General features: G+C 33.9%; 4 protein-coding genes across 4 annotated transcripts; 2 read left to right on the top strand and 2 right to left on the bottom strand.

Moving 5' to 3' along the window:
* The first annotated feature begins 386 nt into the window (after positions 1 to 386).
* On the top strand, positions 387 to 5,472 carry LOC110722832 (flavonol synthase/flavanone 3-hydroxylase-like). The gene is made up of 11 exons (XM_021902132.1): positions 387 to 700; positions 2,166 to 2,358; positions 2,475 to 2,549; positions 2,693 to 2,744; positions 3,154 to 3,278; positions 3,457 to 3,557; positions 3,638 to 3,696; positions 3,810 to 3,866; positions 4,106 to 4,151; positions 4,774 to 4,853; positions 5,133 to 5,472. The coding sequence occupies exons 1-11, from the start codon at positions 614 to 616 to the stop codon at positions 5,203 to 5,205; spliced, it is 948 nt and encodes a 315-aa protein (XP_021757824.1). The 5' UTR covers positions 387 to 613; the 3' UTR covers positions 5,206 to 5,472.
* A 3,377-nt stretch (positions 5,473 to 8,849) lies between these two features.
* LOC110722831 lies at positions 8,850 to 13,622 on the bottom strand. The gene is made up of 4 exons (XM_021902131.1): positions 11,733 to 13,622; positions 11,172 to 11,649; positions 10,712 to 11,051; positions 8,850 to 9,936 (listed from the first exon to the last, which is right to left on the bottom strand). Coding segments are annotated over exons 2-4 (1,065 nt in total). The 5' UTR covers positions 11,174 to 11,649; positions 11,733 to 13,622; the 3' UTR covers positions 8,850 to 9,213.
* LOC110722543 (protein ALP1-like) lies at positions 11,180 to 12,393 on the bottom strand. Its single transcript, XM_021901809.1, has 3 exons — positions 12,046 to 12,393; positions 11,733 to 11,958; positions 11,180 to 11,649 (listed from the first exon to the last, which is right to left on the bottom strand). The coding sequence occupies exons 1-3, from the start codon at positions 12,391 to 12,393 to the stop codon at positions 11,180 to 11,182; spliced, it is 1,044 nt and encodes a 347-aa protein (XP_021757501.1).
* A 4,275-nt stretch (positions 13,623 to 17,897) lies between the features above and the next one.
* On the top strand, positions 17,898 to 21,864 carry LOC110722830 (transcription factor MYBS3-like). The gene is made up of 3 exons (XM_021902129.1): positions 17,898 to 18,294; positions 20,245 to 20,453; positions 20,982 to 21,864. Exons 1-3 carry the CDS (start codon positions 18,021 to 18,023, stop codon positions 21,534 to 21,536), a joined length of 1,038 nt encoding a protein of 345 aa, XP_021757821.1. The 5' UTR covers positions 17,898 to 18,020; the 3' UTR covers positions 21,537 to 21,864.
* Positions 21,865 to 22,604: the final 740 nt, after the last annotated feature.

The following is a 22,604-nucleotide window of genomic DNA, read 5'->3' as shown; positions in this document are numbered from 1 at the left end:
GGGTTAGAAAATATATATTTACTGAGACTTTTGTAAACCTAAAATCGGTTTATATTATCTGTTAATATTTTTTTTTTTGGTTAACAAATATCTTTTAATTTTCGACTTTTGGGAGACTTTTGGTGCCATTACTGTCAAATTTTTGTTTTTTAAGACCCACATTCAATGATTGGTTACAAAAGAGGTGAAGAGTGCATGAAAAAAGTTTACAGAAATAACAAAGCAATTAATAGTATTCCTCCGTCCCTTAATTATATACTTTGTATTTATTTCTCTCTGTTATCTGAGTAATAAAGAAATAGGCATATAATTAAAAGACGGAGGAGTATTGCATTACTAACTAACCCTCATAGTTACTCCTAATATAATAAATGTTCCATAAATGTATGATAGTTGCCCCCACCTATATCATTGATCGTGTGCTAAATTGTAGATAAAGTGCAAATGATATCAACCTACCAAAACTTCTTTGCTTAGATGCCTACAAATCTTATCAACTACTTGTATTTGTGTTTATCTTATTGTTGTAACTGAAACACCTCAAATCTAAATACGAGTAATAAAGAGACAAGAGCGGAGCAAAGCAGAGGAGATCAGAGAAGAAAAAAAATATATGGGACAAGAATATTTGATTGCAAAACTTCCTGTCATCGATTTAGCGGCACCTGATCGAATTTCTACAGCTGCTACACTTCGTCAGGTTTGCTACTTGCTGTACTCCTTATGTTCTCGAATTAGTTATCACGTTGATAATGTAATTTAAACTACCAATATAATTTTAGTTCGTCAATATGACTTTCAGTTTAACATCATCCATATCCCGGAGTATATGAATTTAAATCATTACAACTGAAGTAGATATTTTTACAATTAGTAGATAATATAAGGGGGAGCATGATTTGCATTACAAATCCTATATAATACGGATTATATGATGCTCTGTCCCTCTATATATTTGAGCTACTCAGAAACGCATGTGATAGAACATACGAAGTACCAGTATAAATTAATCTTTTGGGCTTTAACCATTTGTTTAAGCCTTATTTTGTTAAACTACATGGTTTCTTAATTAGCAGTGTAGAAATATGGTCGTGGACTCAACTTTCTACATTACTGATATTTAATCATGATAAAGCTGTACTGTGTTGATTTTTCTCATGACATAAGAATTTTCTAAAGTTGGCCTGGCAATTCAGACCTTGACCAGACCCATGACCCGAAATCATCGACCTAAACCCGTATGATCCGATCCGAGTTGACCCGATACCCAAAATGACTCAATCCGAAACTGACTCGATCTAAAGTTGATTCGAAGTGTTTAACTAGAACAAACCCAACACCCAAAATGTCCCGAACTAAAATTACCTTATAATTGAACTAAAAATATCTAATGCCAAAAATGACTCAATTTGTTCATCTCCAACTGTATCTAAGCTCATAAATTGAATTGTTAGTTTTTTTTTTTGAAAAAAATTGTTAGTTCTTATTATAACAATAACAAATTTTTTTTTTTTTTTATTTAAGCTTGATCCATAAATAGAACACAAAGATGACTTGACCCAATTTTGACCCAACCCGATTATGACCCGAACATACTCGATCCGAAAATAGTTTGATCAAAATTAACCCGACCCGAGGCAGACTTGAAACCCGTACTCGACCCGACCCGCACACAACCTGAATGTTAGTTGACCCGAAATGACCCATTTGTGAGGTTAATAGAAATGTCACATTTATGGCATGCTTGGATTGACGGTAATGTGTTAGGTAATAAAATCCAACCAAAAAATGAATGTAAATATAAGGGAGGAGGAGATAGTGATGGAGTGATTACAAGGAATTTTATGTAATGGTGATAGGTGAAGATAGGGGAACCATTAGGTCTATTACCCTCATTTTGGAGGTTATGGTTACACTAGGGGGAGAATGGGTATGTAACTATTATCCTCATTATGAGGATAATGATTCTTCAACCTCTTTCTTTTCCTCATGTCACAAATACCTTATTTCATTCATAAACACCTTATCTCCCTACAACACCACCTCTAATTACTGATGTTTTTCCTAACTTGACTTTTATTACCCCTTTAAAGTACCCCTAATCCAAGCATGTCCTTGGGGTGATACATTCATTCTTGCTAACTTTGCTACGTTTTGTGGTTTAGACATGCATTGAAGTCGGTTTCTTCTACGTTGTGAATCATGGAGTGGACAAAGCTCTGTTCGAGAGATTGTTTGAAGAGAGTAAGAAATTCTTCTCATTTCCGGAGGAAGAAAAAATGAAACTTGAAAAGCAGGAATTCAGTGGATATACTGCATTATATTCTGAGAAGTTGGATACTTCTTTAAACACTAAAGGTTCTGTACTGTTGATCCATGATCTTAACTATTTTCTCTTTTAATTGTCAAACCACCTTTTTTCTATGTTACAAAGGAATTTTGAAGTCTTATTAACTTACCTTATTCGACTGCAGGTGACCCAAAGGAGTCTTTCTACATTGGCCCGATTCATGATGAAATTTACAATTTGAACCGATGGCCTTCTGAAGGTAAGCTTGTTATCTGGTTGGTTCTTGGTTGGTTAGTTTGGGCTCTACATTAATTTGTTCATGCCTTAAAGGAATGATGTTAATGCTAACACCTTTTTTTCCCCTGCTTAATTAAACCTTATCTACTGTTTGTGACATACCAGAGCTTCTTCCGAATTGGAGACCAACTATGGAAGCATACCATACACAAGTTACGTAAGTTCAACAATCTCATGATTCTCATCATGTGCATATATGCATTGTCCATATTTGTGGTTTGTTGAAGGACATTACTCTACTGACAGTTTTAGATTGTCTGATCTTGTTAGTTTCTATGATTGTTCTTGTATAACTCCATTTTAACTAGAATTGTCGCTGTTAAGGACAATTATGAATTTCAATCGTGTTGCTTTACCATGTATTGGCTATTGTGCTCATTGTTTCACCTTTACATCCTGTAGTTGTTGCATACTCCATTAAGGTTGTAGTGGAGGAAGTTCCTTGAAAAAATAAGTCGGTCTAATACACAATATGGTTTGTTGATGAATAAAAAGGATCTGGTGTATCAGTCTATTATGTTGATGGCTTCTATTGCTCTATGTAACACTTAAATGTGGTACCTCAGGAGTGCAGGAAAACGTTTACTGTCACTCCTTGCATTGGCATTGAACCTCGATGAGAACTATTTTGAGAATGTAGGAGCTTTGGATCCACCAATGCCTAAACTTCGCCTCTTACATTATCCAGAAGGTCTAGTGAAATATCGATACTATTTCTCAACTTAATTTCCAATACTTCACATTATTTTATTCCTAGTTGGACTGAACATTCTGTAATTTGCTCGACTTGATTATTCCTGAAACAGGCATCAGAAAGTTCAGTTCGTCCATCTTAATACTTCTCTTTTTTGTATATATATTGCTACCAGGTGACCCCAGTTGCCACAATGACGAAGTTTTAGGGGCTTCTGCTCACTCTGATTATGGAATGATTACTCTCTTGGCCACTGATGGTGTTCCTGGATTACAGGTATGTCTAAGTTAGTCTAATAAAAAAAATTATTTGATGATTGCTTAATGATGAAATCACATGCTTTTATGTTTACTTAGGTTTGTCGGGAAAAAGATCGTCAACCACAGATTTGGGAGAATGTTCCACATGTTGAGGGGTGAGTTTTCGGTGTAGAGTGGCAAAAATACCGAAATTAGTCAGTTGGGTGAAGCTGTATATAGATGAACATTACTCCGTACCTATGAGATTTTGTGTATTATGCTTTTGCAGGGCATTAATTGTCAACATTGGAGATATGACAGAGAGGTGGACAAATGGTGTATTTAGGTAAATTTTAATGGTGTTTGTCAAATAGATTGCATGATTAAACATTCTGTTCTTATCAGGACCAGTTATCAAACCTTTAGATTTAGCTGGCATTTGCTCATTCACACGCACAAGTGCGCACCCACACACTTCCATTGCTTCATTATGTTATAGGGATGTTAGCTAGTGATCCATTTTGTATCATTGTCCGCTATTTTGCTTTTTTTACTTATTACCTGTTCTGTGTTATCTGAAAACAGGTCAACATTGCATAGAGTAGTGCCAAAGGGACGTGAACGATATTCTGTAAGTAATTTTTCTCCTCTCCTTTGCTCCTTTTCCTTGCAGTTTATCTACTACGTAATTAACTCTCCAAGTCCAATAGGCACCCATATGCAGTACTGTTTTACCCCTTCTGTTGTGCACTTGCATGTGTATAACATGTATAAAGATGATTGTCGCATAGGCTCCCCTCATTTTGGGACTAAGGCTTTGTTGTTGTTGTTGTTGTTTTTGTAGCATCGGCTCCCTCTTGCCAATCTTATACCGAGTATTATTGTGTAGATGCAACCTTAGTAAGCTCAGAATGTTTTAGTAGCTCTCAAATTTGTCAAGAAAGTTGATTTACAGAAATATTCTTGGCTTATTTGACCACTAGTTATACATACCAAGCTAAGAATTATGTGCTATTTTAGTAGGTGATGTTCTAAAAAGTACAAACAAGCAATATATTTTACAGAAATTTTACTCTGTTGCTCGTGTAGGCTGTCTTGTGAATTAATTTGAATACGGATATAAACTGAAGATTTATACTACAAAAATACCTGCATTTTTTCTGATATCATACTTGCAGTTATCATTTGTACAAGTATATGTTATAATAATATCAGCAACACTTTATGTAACAAAAAACTAATATGGTGTACAGGCAGCTATGTTCATTAATCCTCGCCACGATTTTTTCGTGGAGTGCTTAGAAAGTTGCTGCAGTGAGTCTAATCCTCCCAGGTACGGTAAACAAAATTTCTGGCTTCATTCTTTAGTCTGATCTTCAATTCTTCATTATTACTATTTTATATACCATCCAGTCTTTCATTTAAGTTTCCATACTGTCATATTTTAACAATGCATAAGCAAATAAGCCATTAAACATAGATTAATTAATTAGAGCTGTTATCAACATATATTGGAAAAAACATTGTGAAAGCTTAATTGTTAGTGTACTCAACATAACATTTACATGATGTATTGCTTAAGTAGATGCATTTCTTCCTTTGTAAACGACAGATTTCCCCCGATCCGCTTCAATGACTACCTACAAGAACGTTACAGGGCTATATCAGTTACATATGGAGCTTAGTAGAATGTCTTGCCACTTTTACTGGAAATTGTCGTGGATCAATAGGTGGAATTCATACATTTATAAATGTGTTCATTTTATTTATTGTACTTCGTCTATCTGATTATGTGTCTCGTAAAATTTGCTATGAGTAGATAATTTGCCTCTTGTAGCTTTTAGTTGCCAGTTGTATGGTAGAGTTCTGTAAATTCCAAAATTATTAGTGTACAATGTATGACTACCGAGTAAATACAAAAGTAATTCTATTACTCTATTGTAGAATATAAACGCGTGTACGAAGACTTGAATGATTTTTACCACAAACTCTATGAATTACCATTATAACAAAGCTAATTTGATGTTATTAAATGCATTAAAATTGTATTTAATTTATAAATTTACACCTTTACTTGGTAGGATCGATATCACACAGGTCCCTTAATAGGTCCGCCTCTACTTGTATATTTCTATAATTTAAACTACTTTGAGGTAACTAATAACCTAAACACTAAAATTTGAGGTAACCCCGTACCACAAAAAAAAAAAAAAAAAAAAGGGTTACCTTCCTTCAATTATTTAATCGAATAGAGTAGTGGGAAAATGATTTGACACTCAAAATTTGAATAAATTTTATGATATTTTTCTCACAAATAGATATGTAAAAATCATTAATAAGAGTTGGCTCAAGTGGTAAGCAACTTGATGTCCTTTAAAGGAGATCTTGGATTTGAGCCTCACCGTATTTAGAAACTCTTGTTAGGAGACTCACCCGCCATAAGCTAGGTGTGCTATTCGAGTCGAATCTGGATGTAGTCGGAGCTAAGCTGCGGTGATACGGGTGGGCAACCTAAAAAAAAAAAAAAAAAGTGCCAAAATCGATTTCTGGTTATTTGACATCTATTCTAAATTGTATAAGTGAATAAAGTGTAATAGTTATCTGATATTAAGGGTAATTAAAGTCTATTGACTTAATTTAAAGATAATTGCATCCATTAAGTTTGGATAGTGATAGAACGTAAGGAAAAAGTAAGGACAAGGACATTGAACAGTAGTAGACACTATAACAGCATTTGCAAAGGACTTAGGCTAACCACGTGTTTGGATTCCCTCAATTCATCAACTTCAGCCGTTAACTTTCATACCAACCCGTATTCTCTTCGCTCACGTGATCCCGGAAAATCACCTACATTTTGGATTATTTGTGTTGCATTAATTAAATAAATCAAACAGCTGATTTTAGACTAGCCCTATTTTGGCCCTATAATCAGCCCATCGTGATGCTTCTCTATTTCTCATTTAAGACTACTAAAATACTACGTATATTCATGTTAATTTATGGGATATTTCTTATTGTGTACTCCGTATATTGGGGTTTTTAGAACATGTTATTAGATAATGTATTATGAAGTAGATAACTAAATTTTTTTAAATAATAAGTAAAATGGGTAGTTACTGGATTTTAGAAAAGAGTATAGAATATAGATGGGGTGGAAATGTAAGAATGGGGCTTTGGTTTTCGATAGGTAAAGGACCTAAAAGTTGAAAAAAAATTATGCAGTTAATATATAGATTGCCTTTGTTTTATTTCAATTTATATTTATCTTACATCATAACTGATTATGAGTACGCTGATTAGTTTAAGTCAACAGGTCGAGTTTGAATTAGTTTTCATATCAGCTAAAAAAGCTATCTCAAATTGTGTAAAGAAAAAAAAAACTTGATATCACTATAAAATATAATAAATTAGTCAAATTGGATCGAATTGAGGGACAATTTATGTTCGGATTGGATCGGGTTATTGAGTTTGGACGAGGACTAGCAACTCAACTATGAGGGATTAATATTTATTTTTACCGAATTTTCTATCTCCACAAAATCAATCCAATCAAGAAGTTACCATAATTTTGTTATAGAGATGGGCATATATCGGGCCATATAGTCCATATGTCATGCCTATAGCTCAAACGAATTGTGTCTAGACTCTAGAGCGGCATATGTCTCGACATATTGAGGGCAATTTGAAATAATATAAGTCGTCTCTAGTAATTCTATTTATAACCTATTAATGTACTCCGCCATAAATTTATTCTATGTTGCTTTAAGTTGCCATTTGAAGTCCTTGATGAGATTAAGGATGACATAATATGATGTATTGATGTTTACATGATCTGTTATAGATAAAAAAAAATGCTAACATGATATTGCTAACAGGTGATCTGTGTGTGTTAGAGGATCATTTAAACCGAATTAAAAACTTAAACTAATGGTTGAAATTCTGGATCGATTTATATACTCTATCACACCCTCTCACATGAGAGCTTACTGAGCTTGAAGTGTGTCACGCTAGCTTTGATGTCAAATTAGAGGAGCATCTCAACTAAAAGTTTAAGCAAATGGTTAAAGCTCATGATCAGTTTATATACTCTATCAATGTGTACTTGTTAAAATTTATAATTTTATATATTATCCTAATTTTTGTGGCTTTGCTGTCAAATTTTAAATAACTTCTAAACCATAAAAAATTAGAGAATGGTAAACCCAAATGAACCTATAAATTTTGCAACCTAGCTAAAAAAATTACTTTGTATAAAATACGAGTGTGAGCGAGCTAGACTTAGGTCTTGTTTTTTTGAACTACTATGCTTTGTTGAAATTTGCTATGCTGATTCAGTCGGCTCTGTTAACCTCAGCTCTGCTAAAGCTTGTTTAAAATCTCAAAACAATAGGTCTAATAAGTCCCCCTTTATATTTGTTACTCGTTAGAAAAATCTATACTAATATATTAAAAGGCGTTCTTAAAAGCAACCAACATCGCTCAATATAAAAACATAAGGATAAGGTGGTTCGAACCCTCAACCTCTCTTATCAAAGATGACTATATAGCCATGCAAGCCAATGATCAACTATGTTATTAATATGTAAAAATAATTATATAAGTGTAAATCACAATATTCAATTAAAAAAATAATAAGATACTCAAAGAATAACTCAATTTTGATTTGACAATGACAATTACAGTTTTGAAAAACCTTTATACAAATTTATCGATTGTACGTCGATAACAGTAGAAACCCGGGGCAACGCCCGAGCTACTCACTAATTATTTATTTAATACAAAGTAAATTATAGAGTTATCATAAAGTAAAGTACTACTATGGACCCGAAGATTGAAGGCCACAAGGCGAACAACTACTCTGTAAAAAATAAACAAAGCGCACCCATAAGCATGTATCAACTTTATAAAAACGCATGATAAAATATAATTAGCACATATATCTGATTGGATTCGAGGAGATTAGAGATTTGATAAAGTCTTGATGAGTTTTGGATAACATAATATATTAATTATGTTATCTCAAAGAAAAATATGGATAAGGTGGATAAGCTATTATAAATAATAATACAAGTAGTACTAAAAAAAAATGACACTCTCTTCCTTCTTTGCTCTTCCACCGCCCACGTGCTTCTTCTTCATCTTCTTTTTTTCACGTTCCCATTTCGATGCTTTGTGGCTCTATTAAGTTTCCTCTTCTTTTCTAACCGTGTATAAAGATTAAGATTTCTTATTTTATACTCGGTACTTCGTATTAGTCTATTTACTACCGAGCATACCTTAGCTCTTAAAATTTCGGTATTTATGGGTTAGATATTAAGGGGGTGTTTGGTATGGAGTTAGTATAGGAAACGGAATGGAAATAAATTAGGAGGGGAAAAGGTAACAAAAAGTGTTACCCTTACTAGTTGTTTGGTACATCAAAGGAAACGGAAACAATTATCACCATTCCATTTCCTCTTGTTTGGTATAACAAACGGAAATGAAAAATAAGAATGAATAATATAATATTGTCTATGCTACATTTTTTTATGGTAAAAAAAAGATAAAAAAAAATAAAATAACCTGTATTGCATATATATATATATAGCAAAGTTGACACTCATTAATTATCCAAACATTGACTAATAATAAAATAACCTATATTGCTCAAGTTGCATATGTTCAACAAAAAAACAAAGACATTGCTCAAGTTGCTACTTCTTCTTAAGAAGATCAATTGCATATTGTTTTTTCATATTAAATGGTGCTTGATAGAAGATGCGAAGCTTATGTTCTTCCGCCATGAGAATAGTAGCAACCTCTAAAGCTTCGGATGGAGAAATGCCATCTAACTTCATCACCTCGTCCAATACCTTGTTCACCTTTTCATCCATTCTTTGCTCCCTTTCTTCCGCTTTAGACCATGCACTAGCCATAGTCCCGAGATTAACATTGATATTTTCAAATATCTTCCCAAAATTGTTGGAACAATCATGGAGGGAGGCCACCAAATCATCATCATCATTCCTACACAAACTCTTCAAATTTACCTCTTTCTTTCCTTTCACCTTAGTCTCCTTCGCCTTTATAGAGGGTTTTCCGGATTGAGTAGTAGAATCACTTGCGGAAGAATGAATTGTAGAAGCCTTCACTTTTGCCATTTTTGAAGGAGTTATATGATCATCCTCTATCTTCATTGGGCGTTTTCCGGATTGACTTGTAGAAGAATAAGTGTCCGAATGAGTAGAATTCACATCATCTTCTTCATCACTCTCGACATTGAATGGTTGCTTATCAATCTCTTGACCCATTTCTTCTATAGCATCAACAAACGACTCACTTGCATCTCCGGTAGCTTTGTCTTTTGCGTATATCTCCGCAAGAGTTTCATAGTGAATGAATGGAACTCCAAACAACCCTTTAGCTTTCTTATGAGTCTGCCATATAAGAGAATGCAACAAGTCAAAACATGAAAATCAGAACTGAACCAGGCAACTGTTAATCACAGAAAATAAAACCACAAAAAATATAATAGAAACAATCATCAACAATAATCACCACAGTCCAAAGCAGACTGCAATACAACACACAAAGCACCAGCACCTCTTACCCCAAGAAACAGCCCCAGCAAAGAAAATTACATAAAAAGTCATTCTGCCCAAGCTTCTTTTGCACTTATAACCACTAGCTATTGTGTAGCCTTTTAGCATCATCAATCCATATATCACCACAAGAACCAGATTTCATAATATCTCTTATTCTCCACACTTGCTTCCAATTCCAGCTTGCATTCTTAGGACACTTGAATCTCTTCCAGGTTTTTTTTTTAATCCATGAATAATCTGCAGAAAATTTGACAGCACTTCCCCTAAAACAGACATATATCTAATTTTTAACCTCGTAAAAACCTGCACAAAAGACCAGCCATGCTTCATACATGGCAACACAAAGAAACCAGGTATAGATTTAAAGCAAAATGAGCATTTGTAGCAGTACATAATTCATATATAAATTGTCCAGCACCTACCCCTCTCCCCTATCACCTATTCCCCTCCCTGCCCCCTTCCATTACACACACTGCTTCTCTCCCTGTCCAGCAGCAGTTCATACCTTCACCCATTCATACCTTTACACACAACTGTCCAGCAGAGCAGCAGTTCTAAAGTGTAATTGAAAAAAATGAACAAAGAAGAATGAAATAGCAGTTCATACCTTCACCCATTCATCGTACACGACCTTGTCTACTTGCAACAATTTCTTCTCAGCATCCCATCCAAATCCCGAGGTGGATAGCATTTCTGCAAATGCACTATATTTCTCCGACCAATGCTTGATCCTCGACTCAATGTGGGGAACTGCTCTCAAGCCACAATTAGGAAGTACACCATTGATCATCTCTTCCAACTTATTCATGTAACCATTCTTAAACCCATTATCACACTTCCACTTCGGATCGCAACTCAACTCATGCAAATATCTTATTAGAACCGCATCTTCTTCATACGTCCAATACCTTTTATTTTTACCTCTTCCTCGATTGCTAGCCTCCATCCTAAACAAATTAGAAATAACATAAGGCAGATTAGAAATAACAGTAGGCAAATTAGAAATAAAAATAACAGAAGGCAGATGACCATGTCTATAATATAATCGAAGGTAAAAAAAATCATACATTTTTTGCTATTGACCATGTCTACCTCTCGCCCTCCAATCATTAAACATATCTTGGGCTAATTTGTTTCTAAAATTGGTCCAATGATCCGAAGTAGCAACACTTGTAATAAATTCCCTTTCATCATCGGAATCACTTTCGGAATCATCATTGGATTCATTCAATTCATCTTCGTTTATATCATCCGTAGGCATGAATTTTCTAATTAGATTATGCAATAAGCAACAAGCCATCACGATACGTCCATGAGTTCTTATAGGGAAAAATGAAGGACTTCTAAGAATACTCCATCTTCCTTTAAGTAGGCCAAAACATCTCTCAATCACATTTCGCGCCCTAGCATGTTTCATGTTATAGAACTCCTCGGCACTTTCGGGTTGTCGATCCGTCCATTCTTTTAAATGGTATCTTTGACCTCTATATGGAGCAAGAAAACCCTCACAATTCATATATCCCGCATCAACCAAATAATAATTACCTTCAAAGTTATTAAAGGAAAGGATTACTACCTACCAAAACTAACAAAACTTATACACTCACAAAAGAATGAGCTTCACTTACCTCGAGGTACCCTAAAACCGTTTGGTCTAGAGAGAGCATTGCGAAGTACACGCATATCATGGGCCGAACCTTCCCAACCAGGAAGAACATAAATAAATTGCAAATTGGGTGCACAAACACCCAATACATTCATAGCAATTGTTCCTTTTCTTGTTCTATATTTTGGTCGTTCTTGTGAAGGCACATTTACATTAATGTAAGTCCCATCTAATGCCCCTAAACAATTCTACAAAAATAAGAAAAAATATTACTTACATACAATCAAAAATAAGAAAATCCTAGAAAAACTTAGGGGCTTAAAAAAGACCAATACCTTGAAAAATTTCCACCTTTCATCTTCACAATCATCTAATATTGGTGTGGGATTGTAAAGTAATACTTCGTGTAATTTGAGAAGAGCCCTTAGACAAAGGTGAAATTGTCGGCTCACGGTTTCTCCACTTCTAAAGAAATATTGTCCAATAGACCTATTCTTCTTGTGGTGAGCCAACGTGTATAAAAACATGGCTACGATCTCTTGAAGTGACATGTTTTTTGTTCCACTCAAACCACCAATGTCTCTAAGCATCTCACAAATAATATTGAAAGTTCTTCTATTAACGCGAAGCTCACTCTTGCATTTCACATCACTCTCTTTATAAAGCCCTCTCAAAACTAACATTCGTAGCAACTTTTTGTTTCTTTTTCTTTCTTTCAATTGAACACCCTTTATTGTAACAACACACATCATATGCCACATCCAATACATCATCAAAATAATAATAATAACCATTGAAATAACTAGTTGTATTTGTTTTAGCTTTTTCTTCCTTGAGGAACGCATAAGTCGGGGCATTGTAGAAATCTTGAAAAACTAGTCCAAAAAATATACAATAGTATCAATATATTACCCATCAAAAACCATTAAAATACAAGAAACAAATACATCATCGATCAACATAATCTGATTTTTGGCCGGATGGAGCAATAACATACATGAGGTAATCGTCTGCGATAGAAAACTAGAAAATGATTTTATTTATTATATAATAAGCACGCAATTACAACATATAAGAGGTTGAATATATATAATAAGCACACAATATCCTCTATCAATTAGATAGAAATAATTTGGTGTGTTAACAGCAATCAATACCAATTAGACATTCGTTTAAGAATTTATAAATTAATCTACCCAAGCCAACCCCTGTCCCCCATATAATAAAGGAAAAAAAAGTCATAACCAATATCATTTAGTTCATACATACGAATTATACATTATTAATCAAGTAGATGGCTTGATGGTATGATGTTTAAATGAAAGTTCAATAAAATTGGAGATTTAATAGTAGAAAAACTACTGCATTTGACTCTTTCCGAAAAACAAAAATAAAAAAACAAAAAAAATTGACAGCTATTATGAATATCCAAATACTGCACAAATCGGATGAAATCATTCGTCATCCCATTGTCGAATTACTCACTTGATACTGATACGTTTCCAGGCGTTCCAGGTAAAATATACTACCATCCTTAACTTCAAAACTCACCCAAAAACCACCATCACCATGACATTCACTTACCCAATCAAAAACACCACCGATCCTCACCACCAGAAACCCCATCCACCTCCCATAAGTTCACCTCCAACCCTTGAACCCGATAAACAGCAAAACAACAGCAATCAACAAAGAATGTTCCACCAATCACGCAGATTAGCAAATAAAACATAGTAATTATATCAATATCTAGTTAATCAACAAAGAATGCTCCACCAATCACGCAGATTAGCAAATACAACATTGTAATTATATCTAAATCAGAGTCATGTATATTGTCGAGCGAGTATAGCAATAATCTACAATTATAGCAATAATAGCAATAATAGCAATATATAATTATATACTATCAAATTCAGCAGAAAATCAACAAAAGATAAAAAAAATTCAATCGAACAAGCAAGTAAATAATTCAAACCAGAAACGGCAAAATTGATATTGCATGAACCCTAGAAATTGAACGAGAGAAATGAAGATAGAAAACCTGATATTTGCAGTAGAAAATTGAAAATTTAGGAGCAAGATCTGGAGAATTGCAGCTTTCCTTGTAGAATCGTCTAGCAAGATCTAGAGATTTGCAGTAGAAAATCGAGCGAGCGAAGAGGAGGGAGAAGAGTTTTCTGTATTTTTTGTGTTAAAGGAAGGAAAGAGAATCTGTTTCCTCACTCATTACGGCGGAAACAATTGGGTGGAAATGGTTACCACTTACTAACGGTTTGTGTTACTTTAGTCCGTAACCAAACACAATGTAACGGAAACACTAACATGATTCCGTTTCCACCCCTTTAAAAAACCTATACCAAACACCCCCTAAGAGTGAAGGGAAAGGGAAAGGGATTTTTATCCTTAACTGTTTTCAGTAGAGACTAAATCCATAATTAATTTTTTCATTAAATTAAACTTAGCTCGGTAATGTATGACATTAGCAACATAGGATATTTTTAATTGGTAGAAGGATTATTTTGATGAGTAAAAATAAAATGTGGGTACTAAACTTTGGCCAAAGTTGCAGATTGGGTACTCAACTTTGCTTTGTTACAAGTTGGGTACTGCCTGAATTTTGACCTTTAACAACAGGTTAACATGTTATCAAGCATTAATGACTTTTTTTTTTTAAAAAAAAAAAAAAAAACCTTCAATTAAATTAATTAACCAAAAAAATCATCTTTCCCCATATTTTATCTCTCCCAACCTCTTTTAGCTCCCGTTTGAAAAAAAAAAACCTCTTTTAGCTCTTCTTTCTTTCTCTCAACCTTTAAGAAACTAATTCAAAGCGGGTTTCGTCGGATTTGTGGGGTTTGTAGTAGTTTCCGTCGAATTTGTTGGGGGTTTCGTGGGTGCGTTTCGTGGCTTGGGTTTGTAAGGTTGGTTGGAATTACGAGGACATTTTCGCGAGGGTGCTAGCCTAGGTTTCGTGAGGGTGGTGGCCTGGGTTCGTGATGGTGGTCAGATTTTTTAGGGCTTTCATGGGGGTGGTTGAATTCGTGGGTTTTTCAAGAGGATGATCGGATATGTGAGCATGGGTCTCATGGAGGTGGAAATTTCATGGGGGTGTGGATGCAATGGTGGTAGCAAGGCGGTGTGGGTGCCTGGGTGGTTGTGCGATGGTGGGTTGGGTGGTGGTCAGATTTTTCCAGCAATTTCCTGCTTAATTTAATTGTTTTGTTACTATGAAGGATGGTTTGTTATGTTTCAAAAAAAAAAAAAAAAAGAAAAGGATTGCTTTGTTATGAATTATTGTTTAGTTTAGTTACTATGAATTATTGTTTTATTATTTATTATTGTTTAGTTTGCATGTTGGATATTCAGGTGCTTGTGACTGTTATAGATGATGAATTTGACAACTTTGATATGGGTTTTGTTTAGTTTGATTATTTTTTTTTTATTTTAGAGCAGAGATCATCATTATGTTTGTTGTACTGATTTTAGGAGAATTTGGTTAAATGGTGATCTGGGTTATTAGTCGTTGAATTCAAATGTTCAATTATCAATAAATTACATCTAAAATGTAGTTTAATGTGTAAGTTCCACTAAATTGATTATTATTATTACTATATATATATATATAATATTTGCTTACAAATTATCTGTTGTAGCAAGTTACTCGTCGGAAAAGTAAACTTAGGCAAGTAAGAGTACCCAATTTGCCACAAGCCAAAGTTGAGTACCCAATTTGCTATATTGATGAAAGTTCAGTACCCACTTTTTATATTAACTCTTATTTTGATAGTTAGCATGAATTATATACTACGTAAACAAAGTAACAAAGTACTACATTTTTTAGAATATGATGAATTGTAATTAAAAGCTACAAAGTACAAATTAAATTGAATTTATACACAAATTTATATTAAAATCTTATATGAATTTATCTAAGGGCCTATTATGATTTATTGAAAACAACATAATTAAATTGAACTGATTGGAACTGAACTAAACTGAACTGGGACTGAACTGAACTGATTGGAGCTGAATTGAACTGAACTGATATATTTGACTATTGATTAATGATTTTTAGCTATGGATTACTTCATAGTACAATCCACTAATAATTATGAAAAATAAAATGAAGTTCAATATTAATCCACTCGTACTATTTTTTTTTGTTTAAACTTTTTATAATTAATGCATGTGAAATTAATCAACTGTAATAGTTTGGCTGTTAAAAAAAGAAACAAAAACAAACGATAAAAAAACGAAGAAAATATCCAAAAATATAAAATGAAAATATCCAAAAAATTATTGGTAATATTATTATTGTTGTTGTTGTTGTTGTTGTAATATATACTAAAAAATATGAAATTTTGGCTTTAATCATCATTATCAATATCATTAGACGTAAATATGAACTTTAAAAAATCCGCCCAAAGGCATGCCTAATTTAAATTGTCATTAACAATATCATTAGCTAAATCATAAAAAAAAACAAATAAATTAGCAAAAGAACTAAACTGAACTGATTGAAGCCAGTGGCGGAATTAGGGGGTGGCTGGGGGTAGCCATGGCCACCCCTGTAAATGATAAAGTTTATGAATTGTTGTATACTATGTAGTTATTTATAAACTTGGCAAAATTGGTTTCTTTTGGGGTGTAAATGGTGTAGAACTTTTTTACTGAGCCGTGTTCGATCCTTGCAAAGAACATTTACATTGTTTTCTTTGGATCTAAACAAAACTTTAATTCATTTTGTCTTCACGTTCTTATCTTTCTTTTTTATTTTCATTTTTCCAAGCAAAATTTACATGATCTTTTTATTTTTGGAAAGAAATACAATTGAAATTTATAATTATGGCCCCCTTTATATAAATTTTCTGGTTCCGCCACTGATTGGAGCTGGAACGAACTAAAATGAATTGAAATTAAGCTGAACAAAACAGACCGTGAGAAACTATATGCTTTGTAGATGCCTCTTATCGGCCTCAAATGAACACGAAGTATATATGCTCTCAGTCTTTCAAACTAAATGCCGTTGTAATGTATTATTTCGTACTATAATTATTTGCATAATTTTATCCATTAATTAATTTGCTTTGACACAAACTTCCAAGTGATAAGTCAATGGTTCATTTTAGAGAAAATAAGAGGATAGGATATTACAGCTTTATGAATCAATTTTTTGAAATAGTAGTGTCTTAATCATTCATAAACACATGATTTTGCAGGAGTAATTTTAATATGTCCATGCTTCTAATGATTTTATTATTTTATTATTTTTTTTGGTAACTTGATGAATCATGGACACCTTTTAGGTAGATTTTATTCACCTTACTTTTTATGTTAGAGAATATATTTTTAGATCAATTCAAATAAGGATTAATAAGTTAAGCTACGTAGTATGATTTAAGTGCTTAGTTGACGGCTAATATTATTTCAGTAAAGTTTTTTTCTTTTTATTTTTTTACGCATGATTAAGTTTTTTTTTTTTTTTTTTTTTGGGTACTTATTAATGACATTAGGTTAATAAAAAACACTATGAAGTATAATATGTCACCAATTATTTAATTATTCCCCACAGTTTTAAGGTGAACTATTTTGATACAATGTTGTTCATAATCTTTAATTACTAATGAGTTCATCCATTAAAATTTGCTTTAATATCCATTACTAAACAAGTATTTCCTATCTACGTATATATACGTATATATATAACTGTGAAAATAAGGTTGTATTTTGTAATATTTTATAACTCTTCATAATTTTCACAAATTGATCTCTCTTGTAACTAAATATCAACAAATCATCTGTCAAAAAAAAAAATGAAAAAAAAATCAAAGACAACTTTAAAGGAATAAACAATACACTTGTTAATTTGAAAATATCGACCAGATATTTCTTCAGGAGAATTTTTTTTAATTATAATCACTATTTGAGTGAACCACAAGGCACATCATAATATCTTATTATACAAATACAAATACTCAAATACACACCATTTTTATTTTTTATTTTTAAAAAATAAAACTAATTTGTAATATTGACGTGCACAATAGAGATTTAAAACAGAAGAAACGTTGATACATGTTTAAAATCAACGGCTGAAAAACATCCACCTAAAAGTGGGACCTAATTATCCGAACCACACCCAATAAAAACTTCCTTTTTATATTACTTGTACCTCTTCTTCCTCCAAATTCATTTCATTTCCCCAAATTTTCCTCTAACCTAAGCAAACCAAAACCAAACCCAACCCGACCCGAACCCAAAACCCGATCACTAAACCCACTTAAACCCGGGTTGGACCCCAGCCGCCATGACTCGACGGTGCTCCCATTGCAGCCACAATGGGCACAACTCTCGAACCTGTCCGAACCGAGGGGTCAAGCTTTTTGGAGTCCGATTAACCGATGGTTCAATCAGAAAAAGTGCTAGTATGGGTAATCTCTCTCTTCATCAAAACGGTGTCGTTGGGAATACTTCTCCTGCCGCCGGTGATCTTACTCCTGATCACGTGCCTCCTTCTGCCGACGGTTATGCTTCCGAGGATTTTGTTCCTGGTAGTTCTTCTAGTCGCGAACGTAAAAAAGGTTTGTTCTTTTATTTGATTTGGTGGGAATTTAGATTGATTTAGGTTTAAAGTAGTAAAGGGGTTTTATTATGTTTTGCTGATTTTGGAAAAATGTTGTCTTTTTTTATTTTTTATTTTGGGATTGATTCAGTTGGTGTTAGTTAGGTGGTGGGATAAAGTTTTGTTTTTTTTGGGTTTTTCCCCAAATAATTGATTTTGGTCCCCGGAAAATGGGGGGTTTATTTGTTAATTTGAGATTGAATTATTGGGAAACGGGAATTCTTAACACCTGAAAGTGGTTGATTGAGATGGATTGAGGGTTATTTTGGGGAAGTTTTAATCAGGTGTGTTTTGGGATTGACATTGATTGAACAAATTGGATTTATGTGTGGGATTATGAAATTGAAAATTCTTTTGGAGTTTTGGTTGATTCATTTTGGTTTAATTGAATTTGTTTCGATTTATTTCGTGTTGATTGATACTAGGCTTGGTTATTGGATGGAGAAATGTATCGATTATCTTGAGCAGAAAGCAGCTAGAGCTGTTTGTCGTGTTCGAATTATCTTGATTAAATTGGATATAGAAGTGTTTATGGTGAATTTTTATGGAGAGTAGTTGGAATTCTTGTTGAAGCATGATCAATATTAGAAATGATTGAAATTGGGGAAGATTTTGTTGTAGTGAGAAGCTGATTTGGTGAAGAAAGTAGAAAATTCGCTGTAAAATCCGGTGGCATACACTCGGGAAGTTTTGATCAGGTGTGTTTTGTGGATTGACATTGATTGAATAAATTGGATTTATTTGTGGGATTATGAAATTGGAAATTCTTTTGGAGTTTTGGTTGATTCATTTCGGTTCAATTGAATTTGTTTCGACTTATTTTGTGTTGATTGATGCTAGGCTTGGTTATTGGATGGAGAAATCTATCCGATTAGCTTGACTAGAAAGCAAGCTAAAGTTGTTTATCGTGTTCGAATTATCTTGATTGGATTGGATTGGTGGTAGAAGTGTGTATGGTGAATTATTATGGAGAGTAGTTGGAATTCTTGATAAAGCATGAGCAATATAAGATATAATTGATTTTGGGGAAGAATTTGCTGTAGTGAGAAGATAATTTGGTGAAAAAAGTAGAAAACTCGCTATAAAATCCGGTGGCATACACTCAGGAAGTTTTGAGGCTTTTGCAATAATGGCATTTGATGTGTTTTGTTACAGCTTATCTAGAACTTTTTGATTGGCATGGATCGATCTTGTCTTATTTGGGTTGGCCTGAATGATGTTCTTCTTATTGTAGTTGGTTTTGTCGGAAATCTTTGTAGTCCACGTGCACAATCAAAACTATAGTTGCCTATAGAGGAAGCTAATTTGGATAGTGTAATTTGGTGATCTTGATGATGCAGAGCTTAGCAGCTGATTTTTTGAATATGCTGATAGTTTGAATGAGATTATTGTTACTTATAAGAACTGAAATGTGCTTCTCTAAACTGATTTTTTGTTGACTTATTTTGCTAGTGTTTGTCACATGCTGATTCCGGCTTTAGTAGTGACCTTTTCCAATCAAAACTTATATTTGCGATCAATTCTGTTTTTGTCTTATATAGGCTGGATTTTACTAAACTGATTTTTATAAGTTGATCATTTATTTCGTTGTTTGTGCTCCAATCAAAAGTTTTTGATAAGTTACTCTTTTCCCTTCTTTGTCACTGCTTGAATTGTCAATCTTTCTTGATCAGGTGTTCTAAGCTCTTGACAATGTTGTTCAGCAGTCATTTTATTTCATGGCATATAGCTTTCGTGTTCTGTACCTACACCTTGATTGGTCTGGGAAATTTCTTTCATTTTCCTTACCTGTAGTATGAATTTGATAGTGTAGGATAGGCAATTTTGCTGACATCCAATTCTGTTTCATTAGTTTCATTGTATGTTTATTCACAATAACAATTCTCTTTTTTTTTTTCCTTCTCAATAGGTGTTCCATGGACAGAAGAGGAACATCGAATGTTTTTGTTGGGCCTGCAAAAACTTGGGAAGGGTGATTGGCGGGGGATATCGCGTAGTTATGTGATATCAAGGACACCAACCCAAGTGGCCAGCCATGCTCAGAAATATTTCATTAGGCAGTGCAATGTGTCTAGAAGAAAAAGACGCTCTAGCTTGTTTGATATTGTAGCAGATGAGGTGATAATCCTTTTCTTCATATTCTCAATAGCTTACTTGGAATTTTGGTGAGTTTGCATAGTAGATACTCAAAGTGTCAGAATAATTTGTAGATGTAGCTTCTTACTCATGTATTGCTGAAAGAGATCCCCACCCAAGAAAGATTTAGATTGCTTGATCATTGCCTTTTGAGCTTTGACATAACTTTTTGTAATTTGTGGAAGAGGTTGTACTATCAGCCTTTTCACAATATGTTACAGGCTTTCTATGTCATCAATCTCCTTCATCCATACATAATGTCGATAATGAATTTGTGCAGAAGTACTGTTGCACACAATTTAGTTGCTCTTTAGGCTGATTATTATTTCCAGTTTTCAACTATGTGCTTTAGAAGACTAGAACTATTGATATGCATGTTATTTCATTGCTCCTTATGACCTGTTCCTCTCTAGCCCTTTTTTTTTTCATTGGTGCTGCAAATTTTTATCAATCTTTGATCATCTCCCTGCAGCAATGCTTATGTTATTGTTTTTATCGTTGCTTTTACAGGAGGGCGATACACCAATGGCGGCACATGATTTCCTCCCTGAGCATCCATCTGATACTCAAACACAGAATAATAACCACCCATTGCCTCCTGCTCCTATTCTTGATGAAGTATGCGAGTCAATGGCATCTAGCAACTCAACCTCCAATGAGGCGGAACCTGATTTACCTAAGCAGGAAGGCGTGGAACCTTCTCAAAGCAGCTCTATCTCAACCGACACTCCCCCAAACTATTACCCTGTCGTATACCCTACTTATGTGTCTCCTTTCTATCCATATCCTGTCCCATATTGGACCGGCGGTAATCCCGAACCAACCAAGGAGACACATGAGGTGGTTAAGCCTACAGCAGTACATTCAAAGAGCCCAATCAATGTTGATGAGCTTGTTGGCATGTCAAAATTGAGCTTGGGGGAGACCATTGGCAGTGGAGAGCCATCGAGTTTGTCACTGAAATTGCTCGATGGTTCCTCTAGACAATCTGCATTCCATGCTAATCCTACCCCTGGTAGCCCAGATATGAATTCTTCTGGTGGCAGCCCAATCCATGCGGTCTGATTGTATAAGTGCAGGTTAGTGTTGTTAGGTTTTAGCTCAAAGCTCGAACTCGAGCGCAGCAGTTCTAATGTCAATATAAGAATGATATATGTGCAGTTTGGTTTTTTAGCATAATGTTTTTGTTCGTGAGATTATGGATAGGTAGGTGGTATGTTCTGTTAAAACTTATTCTTTTTTAGGGTTTGGAATTGTGTGTTACCGTATACAAATGTTCACTGAATGGCCGATTTGAATCCTTAAGCTGGAATCATGCCTAAAAATTTTATACATTTTTTTTATTAAGCCAGTACTAAATCAATAGAATGTCATATGTAATCTCTATAGTTCATAGCTAGTTAAATATCTTAATTTCTGTTTTGATTATTTTTTCGACCAATAAAAAACTCTTTTTTGTTAGGAAATAATAGTCACGATGTCTAGATTTGTACTCTGTAATTAACTATTGTTGCAGGTAATGAAAGAAGGAAATAAAACTGGATATTGCAACTTCAATGAAATTTCATTGACTTGTCTAGTTTTCTCAGTGTCTCTTTCTCTCTACTCCCCTATTCACAGATCGTATGATAGGAAAATCTAACAGTACTACTTCCATTTCACACTGTGTGTAACAATTGAGTATTTTTGTAAGATACTCCGCATAAATTATTTAATTGTTGCACATAATATAAACCGAGATAGTATTAATAGGCAAAACAATATGACCTTATAATTCAAGGGTGTAGAATCTATGAGGAAATTGACGAGCTATCTGATTTGTGTCCAATTGTTTTACGAATAAATAAACAACATGAATAAAGGAAGCCAAGTATCTGGACATGTAATTTGGATCCTTGTAAAGTAATCTGATAAAAAGACTAGATGACCAAGTTCACCGGACTAGACTCTGTTTGGAAATCGAACAACTTGTTTACCACCTATGTCCGAGCAATTGGTATTGTAGGCTATGAAAGTTGTACGTACAGTCGATGATATAAAAATTCCGGGTGAACATATGAGGATATGAATTTGTTTTATACTCCATACTTTGTATTGGAGATGTGTAGTGAAATGTTATGATTGTGTGGGCAG

This window comes from Chenopodium quinoa, unplaced genomic scaffold, assembly GCF_001683475.1.
Source record: "Chenopodium quinoa cultivar QQ74 unplaced genomic scaffold, ASM168347v1, whole genome shotgun sequence".
Classification (NCBI taxonomy): Eukaryota; Viridiplantae; Streptophyta; class Magnoliopsida; order Caryophyllales; family Amaranthaceae; genus Chenopodium; species Chenopodium quinoa.
Note: the sequence above shows the minus strand (reverse complement) of the source record. Positions and strands in the feature narration are given on the sequence as shown.

Bases quoted from the DNA above. Each gene is read 5' to 3' on its own strand.
- LOC110722830 (XM_021902129.1), top strand. From the start codon at position 18,021: ATGACTCGACGGTGCTCCCATTGCAGCCACAATGGGCACAACTCTCGA. The intron at 18,295-20,244 runs GTTTGTTCTTTT...CCTTCTCAATAG, and splicing joins TAGTCGCGAACGTAAAAAAG to GTGTTCCATGGACAGAAGAG. The intron at 20,454-20,981 runs GTGATAATCCTT...TTGCTTTTACAG, and splicing joins TTGATATTGTAGCAGATGAG to GAGGGCGATACACCAATGGC.
- LOC110722832 (XM_021902132.1), top strand. From the start codon at position 614: ATGGGACAAGAATATTTGATTGCAAAACTTCCTGTCATCGATTTAGCG. The intron at 2,550-2,692 runs GTAAGCTTGTTA...GTGACATACCAG, and splicing joins GAACCGATGGCCTTCTGAAG to AGCTTCTTCCGAATTGGAGA. The intron at 3,867-4,105 runs GTAAATTTTAAT...ATCTGAAAACAG, and splicing joins TGGACAAATGGTGTATTTAG to GTCAACATTGCATAGAGTAG.
- LOC110722543 (XM_021901809.1), bottom strand. From the start codon at position 12,393: ATGTTAGTTTTGAGAGGGCTTTATAAAGAGAGTGATGTGAAATGCAAG. The intron at 11,959-12,045 runs GTATTGGTCTTT...TTATTTTTGTAG, and splicing joins AAAGGTGGAAATTTTTCAAG to AATTGTTTAGGGGCATTAGA. The intron at 11,650-11,732 runs GTAAGTGAAGCT...ATAACTTTGAAG, and splicing joins CGGTTTTAGGGTACCTCGAG to GTAATTATTATTTGGTTGAT.
- LOC110722831 (XM_021902131.1), bottom strand. The intron at 9,937-10,711 runs GTATGAACTGCT...CTTATATGGCAG, and splicing joins TGTACGATGAATGGGTGAAG to ACTCATAAGAAAGCTAAAGG.